We start from the raw sequence: 20226 nt of genomic DNA on the forward strand, positions 1-20226 counted from the left end.
TAACGCGCTGCCATTTTGCGGAGCTCAATTTTTGTTTCTCATTTTGATGGCTGCTGTCAGCCGCCTGTCATTCGATGGCTGTCAGCTTTATCCATTCCTTTTATTTATCCAAGCTATACATTGGATTGCCCGTTTGGTAGATTTTCTCTTGCCAAAGTGCGGTCACGCTATAATGCAACTGACTCCTATCCAGACTGTTCGCAGTCATTTTTTGGGTTTTGTGTTATTCTTTTATAAAGAGGTTCCATAATATCTCGAATACTTTGTTTGTTAAACTGCCACTGCTTTCTTAAAATTTGACATTGTAGAGAAGGTAAACGCTGCGTTTCACTCGTAGAAAATCGCCTTGTTGCCTTCAAAATCTCGTTTGTTTTATGAAGCGATTTATTTGTAGTAAAATAAGGTTTTATGCACTCTTCTCATACAAATATTTTTCGCACAATTAAGTAAATTATGCTGCGTTCTCTATTTATTTTGCGGGTTTCAATACTTTACTTCAGTTTCGAAATGTCAAACGAGTCGGAAAGGTAAAAAGCAGAAATAAAAATAATGCATGACGCTATCTGGCTCATTCGCAAAGGCTACAGTGTCCAAAATCGTAGAAGAACAGTATTAAAACACATTTAACAGTTATTATATAGTCGTAGTTGTGCAATATTTAAAGTAATACCGGTTTCTATTAATCGAATGTTTTGTTGAGACACTAACTGTGCGGAAACTCGATCTAGTTGAATTAACAATTCGTATTTACGACTGGTGTCTATGATCAATCTTTCGTATTTGTATTTTTTGTATGAGTGTAGTGTAATAACACGAGAAAATCTCATTACCTGGAATGAGAAGGGAGTTACTTTAATGTTACAGTAAAACAATCAAGATCCTTGCTCAATCTCATGTCTGGAAGCAAGGAATAAAGCAGTACATCATGTCGAACACTGTGGTAGACGATGATGATACTGCCAGCGAGCACGACCAAAAGGTTTTGGACAAAATAAGCTCTTTGCTTCAAGGACCATCCGGATCGTCGACGAGTGCTTCGCAGGCTATTGTACTTGAAGATGTAGCACAAACCCGCACGGTCCATGAAGAGGAAATTTTGTTGATCAATGGTGTACCCGTACGCCTTCCAGCGGAAAACTCGGACCCCAGTGCAAGCAGCGATGGCGCCGATGTTGTTTCTATTCGTAATGCATTGCGTGCAGGCGAAATTCCTTCCATTGTAGTATTAAATCGTATCATAAAAAAACTGCATGAAAGCAATCCCATCCCCGGAATGGTAGTGGCGATCGAAACATCGCTCACGGTTAGTAACTGCCGGAAGACAACGGAAAAGTGCGTGGTACAGCCGATTGTTCAGAGCAAAGAAGAAGAAGAAGCTGTACCTTGGGAAATGACGGAAGAGCGTGTCGAAAGGCAACTCTACAGTAGCAAAACAGTGGAGATGTCCGAAAGCTTCGCTGCGGATTGTAGCCTACCCCGAGAGAAACATTGTTGGGCGAGCGGTAGTGTTGATTCCGGACAGTGGACAGAAACGGACGTCCAAGAATCAAAACCATCAGTGGTAAAGACCTACTCTATCTTTCTAACCTAAACTTTGAATTGCACCACCCCTAGTAGTGTTTGCTTCTGTACTACTTCATCGATTTAACCTGGATTGGATGTATCTTAGTTCAAATAAACTAATCTCATCGTTTGCCTTTTATTTTTTTCCAGGATCCTTCGTTTACAAAACCAGATGACCTATTACTACATTACACGGAAGGAAACCTAATGTCGGGTTCTTTGGAAGGCTTGTTAACTCATTTCACGCCATCCCCAACGTATTTCCCCGATCGTCCGTTTATTTTTACGTTCCTGCTTGCTGCCCGCCAATTCATACGACCGGATGAAATTTTGGATAAAGTGATGAAATCAACACTCGCGAACGGAGGCACTAATAATCTACCATATCTACTATCCACATGGATGAACGATTTTCCGTACGATTTCCGAGATGAGCGCATGATTCGGATGGTCCGCGACTTTACAGAACAATCAACCGAGAGTGAGAGGAATTGCTACAAGGAAAGAAACACTCTCTCGCGTGCTCTGCGGCGACTGGCCAACAGATTGACGAAATTGGAAAAATATGAGCTTGAAAAGACTCAATTGCAAAAGCTAAAATTTAGCGTGGATGAGTGGAGAACTGCACAACCTTTGGTGGAGATTGCCGGCGGGTCCCCGATGCAAATGGCAAACACACTTACTGCCATAGAAGTAGAGCGTTTTTCGTTCATTGGGTTAGAGGAATTTTTTCCTCCACCGTACGTCTCTTCCTACCGAGGGGGAGTGAGTAATTTGCTAGCTTACGTGCAATGGTACAATAGATTGACTTATGTTGTCGCTACGGATATTTTGCGATCGCCTCGTAAGCGACACCGGGCTAGGGCAGTGGAGTTCTGGATCGAAACGGGGCGAGAATGTTTCAATCGTGGCAATTTCAACAGTTTAATGGCTATTATTGCCACTCTCACTGGCGGCCCTATAGGACGATTGAAAAAAACTGTAAGTTTCCTTAAAGGTGTATTGGGCATAAGTATAATAGCCACTGTTAGCCACAAATTAATTGTAAATGTTTACTCTTCACAACAGTGGACAAAAGTAACTTCATCTTCCTCCTCCTTGTTGTCTGGAATGACATCATCAAGTATGATTTCCAGCGCCGGAGGTATGGGAGGTAATTCGTCCGCTTGCAGCAGTGCCGCAGGTGGTGGAAGACAACAGTTGGCTATCCTGGAACATCAGGCAGACCCTACGAATAACTTTGCAACCTATCGGGCGACACTGCAGGCTGCTGCTTGGCGCAGTTGTCCATCTCACTTTGCCCGCTCATCCTCCACATCCTCGTCTCAGTCTTCAAAGCAACATTCATCATGTTCATCTGACAATGGACAAAGTTCAAATACGAAAAAAGAATCTACAATTGCTGTACTGCCGTTTTTCAGCTTATTGCTTAAGGATCTTCACTTTCTAAATGAGACAAGTGGTAGCACAATGTATGCAGTTTTGATTTCTTTATTTCAAATTTGTGTATGTAAAAAACATTAATATACATGTTGATATTTCCAGGCTCGACAACGGCCATGTAAATTATGAGAAGTGGCGACAACTTAGCGAACGGCTTTCTGAAATCCGTCGTTGGCAAAGGCGAAGTAGCTATCAACGACGCTGCAGACTAGGACGACGGCATAAATCTGTAACGACAGAAATACATGCATTACGCGAAGCCATCGAACGTGGGCCGATTATAGGTGATAAAGACACGAACTCGTTAGAAAAAACGAAAGGAGCCCGAGATAATGTGGACTCGACCAAATGCGCTGATGATGGTGAGCGAGGGGCTGCTGCATTAGCCAAAGTCAGCTATGAAAGGGAAGCGCCAGATGGGGCTGTTGAAAAGGCACACTGGAAAACACTGCAACAGTATCATCCTTAAGATATGTTTTGTTGTCAACGAAGCACAGACGACCAAGGATCTGTAAATTATTACATATTTATTTTCATTATTTATATCACACCTTACCGAAGATATAAATTCAGGAATCGAAAGTCCCTTTCCAATTGTGATCTGATTTGTTTAAGATTTATGTGGTTCACACATGCGTTCCATCGTGCACGGTCGAGGTGGTCCCGGTTGCTTCGAAAACTCTAGCGATCTGGACCCTGAGAACAAATCGCACTAAATCTAATTTATTTCCTTAACACAGTATGTGCATACGAAACTTATTGCAAGCATATGTATTATATAGTTTAAACAGCTATTTTTATGAATGTTTTAGATGTACAGAGATTAGTTTTACGAATTACAGTTAGATTTTTCCAAAACCCTTTGCCGAAGATTGGACATATATTTTAAAAATTGAGTAAGCAGTTAATATTAAATAATGGTCATTTGCATTAATGACTCTCGACGCTAAAGTATTTATTCGATTTTATTCACAAAAGTATTATTACACGTGCTTCAAAATTAGCACAAATATTTAAGGAGAGTAAGATTTCACACCTATTTAAAACACTTGTTTTTTTCCTTTAATTTGGAGTGCATTCAATTAAAAAATATAACGCGCTTTGGATTGATGCTCACTCAAAACACCGTGCATATGCAAACGATTAAATCGTAATAATAGTTATTACGTGAACGGCATTTTTCAGTAAATAGAAGAAAGTTCAATTTAATAGACATTGCAACGAGTTTTGTACTACAATATGCTATAAAAAGTGTGAAATTTATTACTTTTGACAACTGTCGTGCATGTGTTAGATGGCGTTAGGAAAAATCAGCTCTTTTACACCATATATTTACGCTGTTCTATATTACATTCATAGGCCTCATACATTCGAATGATGTGCTTAGATGAATAGGTACTTATGATCCTAAAGTATGTATCTTATAAGAAATTATTGGAATCTTTCGAATAGTGGCTACGTTAATCACATTTTTTTTAAATCATGTGACATCCGCTATTTGCATTTTTTCTCGTCAACATCAACTCATAAAACTTATATTCAAAAAGTGACGAACTTCCGTAGCAAACCGTCAAATACATACCATATTATATTTTATTACAAAACCAATAAATAACGTTTGACAAATTCGTACATATTTTTTTTCATTCTGATAGAGTTTTTTAGATTTTCCGTTTTTGCAAAGCTTTGTAAGCCAGCTACTTGTCCCAAAAAAACAATAGGTTTTTATTGTGCCACTTTCGAAATCCGTTACGTTTCTTTGAAGTAGAGAGCAACAAACTACAATCGTATCCCAACAGTGTCTTAATTTTGCTATCGCGTAGAAAGTCCAGCCACCTATGGTTGCACACAAAATATGCCCTGACGATTAATAAGAAATTAAATGCGCGGTTCATAACTGTAAAACTTCTACACGCTTCTTATTTTTACGTGACCTTGAGAAGAAACTTTTGCAGGGACTTCATGGTACTATACATACGACTTGATGCAGAGGATTGGTATATTGATTTAGCTGCTGAAACAGAAGCATCGTCGGAAAGAACATCACCCTGCGAACGAAGTAAGAACATTATGGCGGTTAAGAATGTTTAGAGGGAATACCTGCAGATATTTTTAATTGTCTGTCACTTTAATAATTTTAGAATTTACGGCCAGGTCGCATTTTTATTAGAGTATTGCACTTTACCATAAACATATAAATGATTACAATTGAAGAGTATCATTTTATCCTCACCATACTTTTGAAGCCATATCCCTGGCTTGCTCGGTTTTAAGGGGTGAGTATTGTTGTTTGCATGTGAAACTGTTGTTGTGAACTTAATCCACAGCAAAAATAAAAGGACTAAGACTGGTAATAGCAAAGTACGTCATGTGCTTACACAAACTTTCCAGTTTATCAATTCATTAGCTCACTTTACTTTAATTTATTTATTTAATTTTAATTTAAAATATGAGACCATTTAACCTTCTGGTCAGAGTAAGAAACCAGTGACTGCCAATGGATGCTCTTCGGTTTTATCGACTGGAGCTTATCGGTTTCATCGGCACAAATACGATTTATTAATGGGGAAATGTTTTGGAAACAGTTTTGAAGTCGTGGGCTCGTGAGCTAGAGGATATCAAACCCCGGAGCTTCTTATACCCGCAGGGTGACTCGCCAGGTTTAAAGCGTACAAACACCAACAGACTTTACGGACTGTACGTACGGCCGAATGAACTATAGGCATATCATTAGTTGATTAGTTTGAGTAAAACCATGAACACAGTTACTACATGTATAACGTGCATTTCCGTCCCTACCAAATGCCAACAACGTTTTCTGTAAGAAAATCATAGTAATTATAACATGTTTATTTGTGATTTAGCGTTTATTGTTTGATATACTTTGCATCTTCCTTATCTATGATAAAATCAATATTCTTTTATTCTAAAGATACAAACATATTGAATTTTGATTGGTAATATTAATTTACATGCTAAATGAATCCTGTATTTTCATTCATATTCCCACTAACATATTTAAAACGATTTATAATATCACCGTCTTCTGTCGGTGATCAATGTTACTTCACGGGAAATGGATTTGTAAAAACGAACTGTGCTTTCTTTTTTTCTTCACACGGAGCTGAGTTTGACGGGACGAATGATTTCCGTTTTCAATGTGTATCTTTGCGATCCTTATAAAGATGACGGTAAACATACGAATTAAGAGATATCATACTATCAAAAATGAGGAGAAGACTCGTAGCTTTACTTTCGCATTTAAAAATGTCTAGCATTACAATCCAATTGGTTCAATATTGGTATGAAAACCCATGTAGATTTAGATATTTTTCCCATCCTTTTTCAATTTTATCAGCTGACATTGCTAGACAAAAAATCGATTTCGCATTCAGTTTGTTGAATTGTAATTAATCGTCGAATTGAATATGTAATTTTAGCTTTCCTGTCTAATCATATTCCAAATTTTGTGAAATATTACGCACATACAAAACGATGAAGTACCCTTGGTTAGGCGCTGTTGTTTGTATCATTCTTATGGAATCTTAATTCTACATGCCAACACTTTTGATTGTATTTAGTATTTAGATATGACAAGACATTACGAATGATGCGATCGATGGCACTTCATGGCACCAAAGCCTAATTTCAATGATCCCTAATTACTTTACACAGTGTAGTCGAGACGAGTAAAGCTTTCAAATCGCACCCACGTTTCAACAAAACTATTCAACCACAAAACATAATTTGCATATAGCATATAGTAAAGAGGATAAGTAACACAATCACGATTCATATGTTAGTGGACTCAACTGCAGAGTTATCAAGTGGCCCTATGCTGTCGCCGTAGTCCAGTTCGTCTTCATTTGCATAGTCATCCAGATCGTGCTCCTTGTTTTCAGGACAATCGCGGCAACGTGATTCATTAATGCCGTAGTTTATGCAATATTGTCCAACACATTCGCAACACCCATCGTGAAACCAACTAAAACAGAAGTGTTGAGATGGGTTACGCTAAAGATAGCGGCAGACTGGCTGGACCATTGAAATCTTCTTACAACTTACCGATAGCTACTTGCACCCATTGTTGAACAGCTTTGCTTGCACTTATTCCATGACATGCATTGTGCTTGATAGGCAACCGTGCAGTTTACAGTGATCTTGTTGGGATCTTCAAACTTTTGTTTTATATCCATGTCTGTTGAATCTAGGCGATTAGAAACGATATAGTGACATTAAATCTATAACATACTTTTTACGTTATTTAAATTGTGTATCACAACAGCATGAAATACTTACGAACGACATATTTAGTACCACTATCAGCCTTCGGTCCATATAACGCAGCATCGATATCAATCGGAAAAGAGATCACTTTCCAACGGCCTTGTGGATCTTGTTCTGATGTTATTACATTGTACAGGTTCGTGAATCCTTCTAGGTCTTCGATGTGCGATTGTTTTGATAATTCACTAGAGGTTTCAATGGGTTTAGGACACATCTCAAGGCAACTGCAACATTCGGTGTACAGATAGCTCAGACAATCAGCGCATTCCTTGCAGCAAGTACAGTTCTTCATGTCGCATTTACAGCTCTGCGTTAGCATACATTTTGAGACTATGCTAGCACAAACCATCTCATTGCAACTAGATGCTAACTGAACTGCACTCAGTAACATGAACGCTGCACAAATCAGCAACGTAAAAGTCTTATGACCATTTTGTTTGGTGTAATCCATTTCGTGCGTATCGCTTTGCTCTGGAATATAAAGAAAGAAGAAAACTGGATGAATGGAGTGTTTCTATGAAGGGTTGGGTGGTGTACGTGGGGGGGTAGGGTTTACACTTTTGAAAAAAAATTGTCTTATCTTATTGTTAATCATTTCAAGAATACATATATTCTCCAAATTGTCAGCGAATCAGAGCAAAACTATTGAAGTTGTTATCTTCTGTAGCTTTCCAACGGTTTTGTCTCAAAAGTACTTGTTTAAAGCCCGGTCCACACGCTACGATACGAATATCGTAGCGATTATCGTAGCGTCTGGACCGGGCTTAAAGTCACTGTTCACTGCCATTTAAAAATTACTTGAGCGATCAAACGTTTGGTTGAAAAAATTTGTGTAGAAAATGGTGGAATTTTTCCTGAAAAAATACATCTTTGACTTTATATGTGCACCAAAAATCTATAAATGAAACATAAAACAATCAGAGAACGTGGGGGGAAGATTTGATGATACTTTGACTAAACTTGAATTGTTTTTGATTTCGAATAATATCCGAACGAGGTATAGGGACAACACCGCATTTTGTTTCTTTTTTATAATCTCACTCGTACCGTAAGTGATATTGAAATTAATCGTGTTATAGTATTGGACCTTGAGAATGTGTCGCAATAAGTTCGTAAGTTCGTGGCAATAGACAATTTTAACGATCATCGATCGTACGTTCAGAACGTGGATGTTGGGTTGGGAAAAGCACTGTCGTGAGTTAGGGCGTATCATCCATCAAGGGATGGTTGTTTGATTGTTGTTTTAGTCCCGTTTTATGGTCGATTTGTTTGCTGGTTTGCTGGTCTGCCGTTGATATTGCTTCGTATAGCTTGGTTTATTACTTTCATCGGTTATCGCATGTTCAAAGGACACCATTGAATTGCCATAGATCTGGGTTGTAGAATTTCTTTTTCTATGTTATTGCGGTATTACTAGCATTCTATCTTAAAGCCTTTACAACTCGCAAAACCGAAATAAGTTGTATGAGGCGGTTTTCCCGGAAGTGTGTAGTACAAATATTAAAATGCGAAACCGGAACGTTCGACAGCAGAAGTCGAATCATCGACACATTTTCTGCTCTGGAGCATTCCTGGTCTGCTAGATGGAATATTTTCTCACTCGTACCGTAAGTGATATTTAAATTGATTGTGTATTGGACTTTGGGAAAGTATTGGACCTTGGGTATGAACCGCACTAAGTTTATAAGTTCGTGGCAATAGACAATTTTAATGATCACCGATCCCGCGTTCAGAGCGTGGATGTTGGGCTGGGAAAAGCACTGTCCTGAGTTAGGGCGCATCATCCATCAAGGGATGGCTGTTTGATTGTTGTTTTAGTCCCGTTTTATGGTCGATTTGTTTACTGGTTTGCTGGTCTGCCGTTGATATTGTTTCGAATAGCTCGGTTTATTACTTTCAATGGTTATCGCATGTTCAAAGGACACCTTTGAATTGCCATAGATCTGGGTTGTAGAATAAATATATATTTTTTCATGTCAGTGCGGTATTACTAGCATCCTATCTCAATGCCTTTACAACTCGCAAAACCAAGATAAGTTATGTGAAGCGGTTTTCCCGGAACTGTCCATTACAAATATTTAAATGTGAAACCGCAACGCTCGACTGTTAAACTGCAGAAGTCGAATCATCGAAACATTGTCTGCACTGGAGCTTTCCTGGTCTGCTAGATGGAATATTTTCTCACTCGTACCGTAAGTGATATTTAAATTGATTGTGTTAGAGTATTGGACTTTGAGCATGTGCCTCACTAAGTTCATAAGTTCGTGGGAATAGACAATTATAACGATCATCGATCGTGCAATCAGAACATAGGTGTTGGGCTGGGAAAAGCACTGTCCTGAGTTAGGGCGTATCATCCATCAAGTGGATGGCTGTTTGATTGTTGTTTTACTCCCGTTTTATGGTCGATTTGTTTGCTGGTCGAGCACGTTGATATTGATTTGTATAGCTCGGTTTATTACATACATCGGTTATCGCATGTTCAAAGAACACCATTGAATTGTTATTAATCTTGGTGATAGAATTTTTTCTATGCTAGTGCAGTAGTACTAGCATCCTATCAAAATGCAGTTACAACCCGCCAAACTAAGATAAGTTATGTGAAGCGGTTTTCCAGGATCTGAACACTACAAGTATTCAAACACGAAACAGACCCTCGACGGCTAATCTGCAGACGGAACTTGTTTCTTCACCGAAACATCGTCGGCACCGGAGCTAATAAATGAAATTGTAAACAATGCTTTGAAATACTGCTTGTTGATCGGCCGGCTTTTCCTCGAGCATTCCGCCAAGATACCTTGGCAAACCGAACACATACAAACGCTGTTTTTAACGCTGCTCGTGAAAAACGGGCGGATGGAATGCGGAGGTAATGGAACAATGTCATTATATATTAGATAAATTATTTTGTTATTGACAAAGTAAAAAAACCACATTCAGTAATAATCAATGCAAGAGATGTCTAATCAATGTTGTTCGACTACATAATAGCTAACCATAGTTTGGGGGATTGTTGGAGGAACGAGGAACAAGAATTCGACCCTAGTTGTCGAAAGGGTCCGTTTCCGTCGAGAAATTCGACAAATGATTCAAAATGTACTTATGTATATTGATTCACGGTTTTGAGTAAATACATTTACACTATTTGACCCTCGTGCAAAGCTCTACACTTGTTTTGCTTGATACACTTTTCCAGCTTTTTCCAGTCTCATTCATTTTTCAGCGTACGTTCATTGCAATGAAAACATGAAAGAGTTTTTTAACACTAATCGCACATCTAACCCGTCTGGCGGAGATCACACTTGAAGAATTCTTAGGGTGGTGCAGGGTATAGCAAAACTAGAGAATGGAGGAAAATGAATAACAGATCTGCAATGTTCATTAGCTCAAATCAAAACATTCCACACTGCAGAATTTTCAACAATTTGAACGTTGCAAATTGCGAAAAAACGAATAATCAACTTTGAAATTAACAGTAGAAAGGAAAATCATAAAAGCAACAAAACCCACGAATATACAGTACGGGTGGCTTTTAGTACTTCGAAAAAAATCCAAATCGATCAAAAAGGTATAAAATCGCTTTGCGGCTATTTAATGTATCGGTTTTACACGATGCGTGACAAGTAAATATCAAACCGATTGAATGACGATTCGAGCCAAGTGCTCGCTGTCTGTATGTGTATGTGTAAGCGGATCTTGTTTTATCCTACAGCCTTCTCCAGCACTTGGATCTTTTGCGTCCAAAACTTCTTCACTTGAAACACTTCACTAGTTCTGACCCAACGTAACTAACCTGCTTCGTGTACACTGTACAATATTAATTATTGCAAATATTCTTCACTTGTTTGAAAAAACTGAACACAGCTTCAAGTTTCTTTTAGCTGGCCGAGTCAAGTTAAACTGATCTCTGGCGATCTGGTTGTTGGATTATATTAACCACTCACGTCGCGATCGCGGCAGCTTCAGACGATCGCCTCTGTTTGAGTTCTTCTTTGATTGGAAGTGAGTTCCTACAAACGTTTGCCTTTTTCCCCTCACATATTTTCTAAGAGCCTATTAGTCCCCCCCACCACAGCTAGAAACTCCGGTCGATGGGCCAGATCTCTTGTGCGCGGGAAGGCATGGGAAATATTGAGTAAAAGAGAAGCCGAAACTCGTAGGGGAAGACATATTTGTGTACCCTAGCTCGCTTTGCATTAGTGTGCAAACCTGGAAATCGGATACGAAACAGCACACACATGAGTAAAGTACTACCCTTTCGTTGGTGTATGCGCAGACCTGTTCTCGGCAAAGGTTCGGTTTGCTTGCAAATATAATATGTCAACCCAACAATGGGCACTGTTTCTCTTTTATTTTACATCGTGCATTCCTTCCCGTTTTCCTTGAGCGAAGTTTCAGCCTGGGGTTCACTTCAAAGAAAACACAATCTAAGGATAAAAAAAGCAAGCTGTGTTGCTAGAGCTGCTGGAATTAAGCATTCAAGTTGTTGTGCAAAACTGCTCGAAAAAGCTGTGACCTGATTGGTTCAATCAGAACCATCTGTCTGTTTCTACAGTAAATCAAACCAGGCAATAATAAAGACAGTGACACAGCACTTGCTCTCGCGAAGACAAGCGGACAGCCGACTCATGTTCAGCAGTCTCTTTAACCTCCTATCTTGCTCGCTGGCTTTAATAATCTTGCTCGCTGGCTGCTGTCATTTTGCGGAGCGTCAGTTTTCTATGCAGAGTTGATATTTATAGCCAACGCCAAACAATTGTTTCGTTATGGCGAAGGCTATTGTGTATGCCGTTATCTTTTCAACGACTCGGTGCCTGCTTGTCTTTCAATAGATCAGTTGCTGTTCCATCGCCTTCAGCCAGGAACTGTCATTTCCCCTAGTTATCTGCATGGTAAAGTGGTCGAGGTATGAGAATCCACGGTATGCATTGAAGATATCTGAATGTGAAATGAGTGACTGAAAGTGCAATCGTCGAGCTAAGTAGTGTCGTTATATTGTTCATCTGATTAAGTGGTGCACTGTACAGCAACAAAACAACCATCGTTAGCAGCTTTGCCAGATTATCTTCGGACGACAGAAAACAGCAGCAACGCGAGACAGGAGAGCTATACAAAGCGCTATCAAGATGACTTCAATGTTCGACCAGTACTCCAGTACCCTGATACGGGAAAACTCTGTCGATGTGGACTTCTATCCAGGCCAAAAGACATCCGGCTACGTGAGCGTGCGGACGCGCAAAGAAGTTCCCATTTTCACGAAGCAGAAGATGAACTTGAACCTGCCGTCGGGCATACTTTTTATGTCCGTGCAAAACGACTGGTTGATGATGCTAATGACTAATCACACCATTCTACGCATGAACCTAAAGCAACCAGATAAGTTTACGGAGGTGCCCATCGATAAAATCATTGGAGGCTTACGACCATCCAACATATATGTCGATCCACTGGGCGCCCATATGCTGGTCACGTTCATGCCAAAGTCAACGGGCTTTACGCCGGAAACCTTCTACCTGCAGCGAGGTAGCTTCAAACCAAAATTTGTCACCAAACTAAAGGATCAAGAAATAACGGCAATCGGATTCAATCATATGAACACATCGGAAGTAAACACAGGTCCGATATTGCTTGGTACTGCACATGGTGTCATATGGGAGGGTGAAATCGGTATCGAGAGTGGCGATAAGTTAGCGATAAGCTACATCAGACACGCATTCGACGTGGGGAAAGGCGATCCGCGGCCTATAACTGGTCTCGAGTTTTACCTGAAATCGGATCAAAGAAGCTTGCACTGCATAATTTTGGTGCTTACGGCTGATAGGTTGTACAAGTTCCACAACACTATTCGAACCGGCACGCACTCAGTTAACGCAGCACAGGAAATCAAAGCTGGCGGTTATTTGCAGAAGGTTTTCAACTCGTATTTGAACGTTCCTGAGCAGCTGAAGGATTACGAAGAGCTGCCGACAGACAGGGGCAAAAATCAGATACCGAAGTTGGCGTTTAATTACGAAGAGGACTTTCCTAAAAGCTTCGGCTACCTAACCGAAGATGGCATACATTATCAGGAGATTGATCCAGCAATTGACAGGTCGCAGTTTGTGGTGCAAAAAGAGCTGATACCGTTTCCCGAGCCACGCGAGGTCCCAGTTTCTACCAGTTCGCACAAAGTAGCTGCAAAATCAACCTGTCCTGTATCCTTTATTCTGACGGACTTTCATGCACTACTTGTATTTACCGATCACGTTACCGCTATCTCGTTGTTGGACTACCAGGTCATATACGAGGAATACTTCGTTGAACAATACGGCAAATTGATAAATATTGTCAAAGATATGCGGTCGAACATTACCTTTGTATACAGCAACAAACTCATTTTTCGATACAAGGTATGAGCACACGAACTAAACAAATATAATTACCTCTTAAATGATAATGGTTTTTTACCGTATTATTTTCTTCTAGATTGTCAACGAGCAGCGCAATGCATGGAAACTGTACGCCGATCGGCAAAAATTTGATCTCGCGCTGCAGTACTGCAATAAAAACCCAGCCCATCGGGACATAGTGCTAGTGAAGCAAGCGGAGTCGTTTTTCTACAACGGCAACTATTTGGAGGCGGCCCGCATCTTTTCCGAAACGAAACTAAGCTTTGAAGAGGTGTGCCTTAAATTTATACAGAAAAACCGCAACGAGGCGTTGCTTCTGTATCTACGAAACAGGCTGGCGCAACTGAAGTCGCACGAGGAAACGCAAACCACCATGCTGATCGTGTCGATCGTGCAACTGTATTTAGTCGAAATCTCTCACAGTGCGTCTGTTTCCCAAGAACAAACGCGAGAGCTACAGAAAGAGTTTGAAAGTTTTATGGCAAGCAGTGTGGTGATGACATGTGTGCGAAAGAACCGCTCCGCCATTTACGATTTAATGGCCTCATACGGTGATACGCATAATCTAACCGCACTGACCACGATCAACCAAGACTATGAATCAGTCATCAATCAATACATAAATCAGGAAAGGTACGAAGATGCGCTGGGTGTGCTGAATGCGCAAAATCGAGCGGAACTGGTGTATCAGTATGCTCCGATTACGATGGAGGTGCTGCCAGTAGGTACGATCAATATGCTCATTGCTCATCGTTTGGATCCGATACGGCTGATGCCTACCCTACTGTGCTTGGAGTCGAAGCTGCACGCGCAAGAAATCGTCCGCTATTTGGAGTTCTGTATACATTCGCGAGGCTGTACGCAGCCCGCTATACACAATTACCTGGTTCAGCTTTACGGCACATACTTCCCAGAACAACTGTTAATCTTCCTCGAATCCCAGGGTAAAGATACCACAATGGTGCACTACGATCCGCACTATGCACTACGTATAAGTTTGAAGCACCGGATCAACCATGCGAGCGTATTTCTGCAATGTTTGCTACAAATGTCGATTCCGGCGGTGCGTTTAGCATTAACATTCAATGATGAGTCCGGTCGGTTGCTCGCCAGGCAGACAGCGTCGCAGCCGGCGGATCGGAATCTGCGGAAGCGACTGTGGTTAATCATTGCGCAGCACGAGATAAGTGGTACACGCGACGAAGAGGTGCAGCAGGCTCTTACGATACTCAAGGAATGTGATTTGCTGCGAATTGAAGACTTGTTGCCGTATTTTTCGGATTTCCAGAAAATAGATCACTTTAAGGAGGCTATCTGTATGTCTTTAAAAGATTACAACATGAAAATACAGGAGCAACGGAAAGATATGGAGGAATCGGCCAGATCAGCTAGCCGGGTGCGAAACGAGCTGCAAACCTTCCGAAATCGATCGGTTACTATCGGTGCCCAAGAACAATGTGTGGTTTGTGGCGTCTACCTGCTTTTAAAACCCTTCTTCGTTTTTCACTGCGGACACAAGTTCCACGCCGACTGCTTAGAGCATCAAATTATTCCCCAACTCAGTAAGTTTTTTTACATTCGGCGCGTATGGTTCAAACATATGATTACAATTGCCTTCTTTTGCAGGTTTGGAAGCGTCTAATCGTTTAATGACACTGAAACATACACTAGCGACAACACAAAATCTAGCAAACAATGCAGTTGCAGCAGGAGGCTCGATGTCAACAATTTCTCACAAGGACAAATTGCGAAGTGAAATAGAGAATATCATTTCTTCCGAATGCTTGTACTGTGGTGAGCTGATGATAAGCGCCCTCGACAAACCGTTTGTGGAAAACAAGCAACTAGCGGACAGTGAGTGGGATTAACTGAATGGGGGGAAACACGTTCTTCAATATATTTGCTTATTAAGTTTATGTGGAATACGATGCAATAAATACAGGAAATATCCAAACAAAATCGTTATGCTCCCTAGGTACACATGATTTAGGAAATTCCTCGAAGTCAATATTTTACAATTTCGAAACATGTTATGTTACTCATGCAATAGTTTGAATCCTGGGGCTCTGTCGTAAATCATCAGTCTGTGCTGCACCGATTAATCGGTTTCTGTGCGAAATACGTTGGTTCGAGCCTTGACAATGTATAAATTTGTGTGTAAAACTTTAAGTTGGTGCATATAATGCCTCTGCCTGATCTAATAGTAATAAGTAAATTAAAACCATTACTGATGAATTTGAGATTGTATTGATGTATTATATGCATTGATGTCTGCAAAAGTAGAACGAGCTCACAATGTTGAGTCCTTTGTGAGTATCGGTCAAATAACTAACGCAGCGCGTGGTTGTTGAATAAATGCGTTGCCAAATTCGACAAAATACAATAGCCTAATCGTGGGTTCATTGCGCAGTTCTTAACCAACCAAGCCTGGCTCGAACTAGCTAGGGTTCAAGTCCACAGCTTGTATGGTCTGGATGTGAAAACAGAGGAACGGCAGTGCATAGTTTTATGCTTTGTTGCTCCAATTTTGGATCTTTGAAATTTGTGATGCTGTCGCTTTTATTAGAACGAGTGGAAGGAAGGGGTGTTAATACTACAGGTCACCAATTGTGGTCCTGTTGCTCCCGGGAGTGTACTGTTGGTTAATTGTGTCTCTTTGTGAATGGGACCCTAAGAACCTATGGCCACATGTCCCCGCCGTTTTATGATCGTCTTTATTGCATGCGTTCTCACGAAACGATGGACGTTGCTCTCGTTGTGATGGTGATGATGCTCGTAGGTGATAGCAATCTCAACATCCTAGCAGCAGTTTAACGAATCTAGACGGTACAGAGTTTTGGGTTTTCGATTCGTCGAATTTCGAACAGCGATACTACAAATACATCATCGGTTAAATCATTACTTATTCGTTGACCACAATCAGTTTTCTATTATCGACTTGCTATCATCGCTTCACTTCACTTTCAATTAGTTCTGCCTTTTGTTCCAAACAGTATGTGGGCGGCAGTTTGCGTTAACGAATAACAGGCTGACAGTAAAAATCGAAAATTTTTATTTAAGTTTACCACGACTTTTTCACTTTTTTGCTCTTTGTGCGGTAAACGTATTAGAGCGGGAAAACAGTGGTGCTATAACTGCTGGTTAGTACATGCTGGTTAGTTAGTGCTGTTCCACAAATACGGCGTTCATTTTCAGCAGTTTCCGCCAAATTTGTGTACCGCGGATTGACTTCAGTCGTCGGTAGCCGCTGGTTACCAGACCAGACCACGTGGCCAAAAGGGTCAGACTGAGCTGATTGTTTATCAACCAACGGATGGCATCTGGTGCACTTGGTGAAAGTTGCCTCAACGACAATCTCTTCACTGATCAAGATGCACTGAGATGAGGGTAGTTGATGGTGCCTGGTGATGCTGATGATAACGATGACGTTCCAAGACATGGTGCGCTAAGGATTTTAGTGTCGCGCCACCAAACTTTTGCCGGAGTTATCGGTCTGTGATACGGCATTTGGAGTGGTCGATAGTTTTTCAATGCATTGTAGGTAACTTTTTTGCCGTTTCCGAAATACTCCGGTCTTCCGGTTTGCGTCGGATTTGCTACATTTCCTCGGTTCGGGGGTTTTCTTCACGGAAAGTTTTGTAACTCGGCGGTTGCAAAACCACCGATTTCTTTTTCATAGTTTTGGCGATGTTCATATTCAGTTCATTGGTTCGGAAGTAATAGACATTTCGAATGTCTTGAATTCGACACCATCTGGATTCGAATGCCTGGTAGGGGAAATGGAAGAAGATTCATTGAATTGGTCACATGGCGTTAACAGGGTCCATTCTGCAACAGAGAGCATGGGGCTACCACCTTCGTCAGTCGGAAATTTTTGGTCCAAAGCGATAAAACATGCGACTGAAGGGGTTCGGTTTCATGCATAGAAACAGCTGAGGTGCGCGGCTAGATAACGCGCTTCACTATGTTCGCTCATAACATCTGCGAGGCTTCTAAGGTGTGGTTTGCGGGATGTTTTGGCACTTTCTGTTCAATCTTTATCCTTGCGAGAGAGCTCATTGATAAGAAATGTTACCCTGCATTTCCTTTAATACGAAAAATAAATGGAGAATATTTTCGGTCCCTCTCCGTGCCGTGTCGCTGAGAAACTTGCATCCCTTGTATCATTTTTCAACTTTCTAACATGTTCTTACAGTGGGATGTATGATTTTGTAATTGCATCACATAGTACGCTGAAAATCAATCTCGTGGCAATTGTTAGGAATGAACGAGATTTTTATCTTTGAAAGCCAGATAATGGTAGAAATTTAAGTAGCCATCGTTTCGTCCCGGTAGAGACCACCGAAAGGGGATCACAGAAGGTCTAGTGACGATGCTGCTGACAAGCCCAAAAAAACGAAATTTAAAAGAAGATAAAAACATAAGCCCAAAGCAGAAGGCGATCGAAGGATGTACCGAAAAGATATCATAGTCGTAAAGAGCAGACATGGTCTAGCGTCGTGTTCATCTTTCTTTTTTTTTTTGAAGCCTTCTCTTAGTCAGGTCAGAAAGGCGGGAATATTTCGTGGGATCTTCCTTATAAATTTTCTTAAAAATCGTCTATCGACATCACCGCGCGGTGTGGTAGTGGTAGGAATTCTGGAATTAATGACGTGTTAAGAGTAAAGATAATATAAGCATTCCGTAAATTTACGCGTGCAGTCGTGAAGCGGTCCGGTTTTCAAACGAATTGATGACTTTTCTTCGGCATTGTTAGGCGCGCCATGTTCTAATTTCTCTACTGTCATTATTTTGCAGCCAAAGCATATATTTATTATTGCACTATGTTCTCTGAACCCAGACAATATTGGCCAACCATTGGAAGAGTTGCGCCCGAAGGGGGCAAATATTCGGTTTTATAATTATATTTTACTGATACTTGCTGCTACGAATAGTAATATATTAGCATTAATTACGAACAATACATATTAGTGCTACAAATAATATTTAGATTTTTGTTATTAAGCTTTTTGCAAGTTTAAGAGTTATTAAAGCCTTAATTTGATCGACTTTGGATTTTGAATTCAAGCTAATTACTCTGTAACGATTCGCAGTGCCGTCTTCCACGTCGGTATACGGAAAGGTGCGTTACTACTAACCAACCACACAAAATTGTATACTAATACTGAGAGAAACGCTCTGATGAGGTAGAAGGCGGCTTGCTTAGCTTACTTTATTTTCATAGGCTTTGATGTTTGCGTTGCTGGAATCTATATTCTACTCATACCAAAAAACATAAGACGAGCCTTTTTTCGAAGGTTAATCACCTGAAGTTAAAACATTCATTTGAAATTTATGTAAGCAAACATTATTCTGTGTCCCACAACGTGCCTGTTCATCCCACCTTTAGCACGAGTTTTCCGTTACAGGACCCCCCTTCAACGCAATTCAATATTTGCCATGTATTCATAAAGGTTTGATATCTTCCTCATGTGTTCTGTGGCTTATGTAATCTCTTCGATCGTCGATATTTTACAGTAGTGATAGAATCTTACCTTACAGTCACATAGTTGTAGGTGTACGTTTAAAAAAACACAACACACAAGATTCGGGCTATTGATTATAGTTTAATAAAAAGCAATTACAATAAACGGCACAAACCCTTTTTCACATCTCAAGTAATCATGTTTGGGGGTAAGTTGTGTTGTGTTGGCGTGTTGCACATTTCAATCGTTTGTTAATTTTTTATACAATTACTTTACAGAGGCGATTTGCTTTTACCTTGCTGTCCCTTTGTTCCTTTGTGTATTTACAACGGTAGTATTTTTTCATTCAGTAATAACCACAAGGTTAGGAAATATACTTGGGGTTTCCTTAAATGAGACGGTACTTGTGTGGGAATCGCCCACCAAACAGGGTATCTCTCTCTCTCTCTCACCTTGCTTCTGTATTCCAAGCCCCCTGTTCCCTGCCGGTGTACACTACTGTTTACTCAGCTTTACTTCCGAAGCAATGTTAGTCTGTTCAGCTGTTCAGCTAGGCAGTGTGTCTTAATGCTAAACTTTTAAAATATGTATACGTGCAGCATTATTATAACAGATTTGGCTAGTTACTTAGATAACGCACATTTTACATACATTGTTAATATTCCGTTTGTAAATAGATAGATTATAAACTGTTTACCCACAGTAGCTCTGTTTTATAATAAGCCATCTCTCGGAAGATTTGTATGCATAGTTTTCGTACCTTTTCATTCGTTTCAGGTTCGAACGAGTGACCCTGCCGTCGCGGTTAGACGATCTGTTGCAGCAATATGCACTTTTGCACACACGGAAGATGAAGATTGTCATCTGTCTGGCGTTCATATCAATAGATAGCTTAACCGACAGATCAGCTTCGAATTTGCTATCGGCCAACGCTGATTGATCTACACACATACACACAACAGTATGTCATTTAAACAACGAGATTGTTTTGTTAATTTAAAATGCAGCCATATCTATTAGTTAGCACAATATAGTTTGAAAGGTACGTTCTTCCTTTTCAATGGTGAAAGATCAGCCGA

The 20226-nt window shown here is 40.4% G+C and overlaps 3 protein-coding genes across 3 annotated transcripts in view; 2 read left to right on the forward strand and 1 right to left on the reverse strand.

Moving 5' to 3' along the window:
* Nucleotides 1–3128, forward strand: part of LOC131213345 (ras-GEF domain-containing family member 1B-like) — a 4418-nt gene extending 1290 nt beyond the window's left edge. The window contains exons 2-5 of the mRNA XM_058207372.1: nucleotides 1714–2544; nucleotides 2632–2843; nucleotides 2934–3025; nucleotides 3109–3128. Of these exons, the coding sequence (XP_058063355.1) occupies nucleotides 1714–2544; nucleotides 2632–2843; nucleotides 2934–3025; nucleotides 3109–3128 (1155 nt within the window). The remainder of the gene's footprint in view (nucleotides 1–1713; nucleotides 2545–2631; nucleotides 2844–2933; nucleotides 3026–3108) is intronic.
* Nucleotides 3129–5869: 2741 nt separating this feature from the next.
* LOC131213816 (protein twisted gastrulation) lies at nucleotides 5870–11214 on the reverse strand. Its single transcript, XM_058207959.1, has 4 exons — nucleotides 11087–11214; nucleotides 7306–7764; nucleotides 7072–7213; nucleotides 5870–6991 (listed from the first exon to the last, which is right to left on the reverse strand). Exons 2-4 carry the CDS (start codon nucleotides 7742–7744, stop codon nucleotides 6799–6801), a joined length of 774 nt encoding a protein of 257 aa, XP_058063942.1. The 5' UTR covers nucleotides 7745–7764; nucleotides 11087–11214; the 3' UTR covers nucleotides 5870–6798.
* A 1040-nt stretch (nucleotides 11215–12254) lies between these two features.
* On the forward strand, nucleotides 12255–15606 carry LOC131213815 (vacuolar protein sorting-associated protein 18 homolog). Its single transcript, XM_058207958.1, has 3 exons — nucleotides 12255–13682; nucleotides 13759–15244; nucleotides 15309–15606. The coding sequence occupies exons 1-3, from the start codon at nucleotides 12420–12422 to the stop codon at nucleotides 15548–15550; spliced, it is 2991 nt and encodes a 996-aa protein (XP_058063941.1). The 5' UTR covers nucleotides 12255–12419; the 3' UTR covers nucleotides 15551–15606.
* The last annotated feature ends 4620 nt before the right edge of the window (nucleotides 15607–20226 follow it).

Source organism: Anopheles bellator, chromosome X (genome assembly GCF_943735745.2).
Source record: "Anopheles bellator chromosome X, idAnoBellAS_SP24_06.2, whole genome shotgun sequence".
Classification (NCBI taxonomy): Eukaryota; Metazoa; Arthropoda; class Insecta; order Diptera; family Culicidae; genus Anopheles; species Anopheles bellator.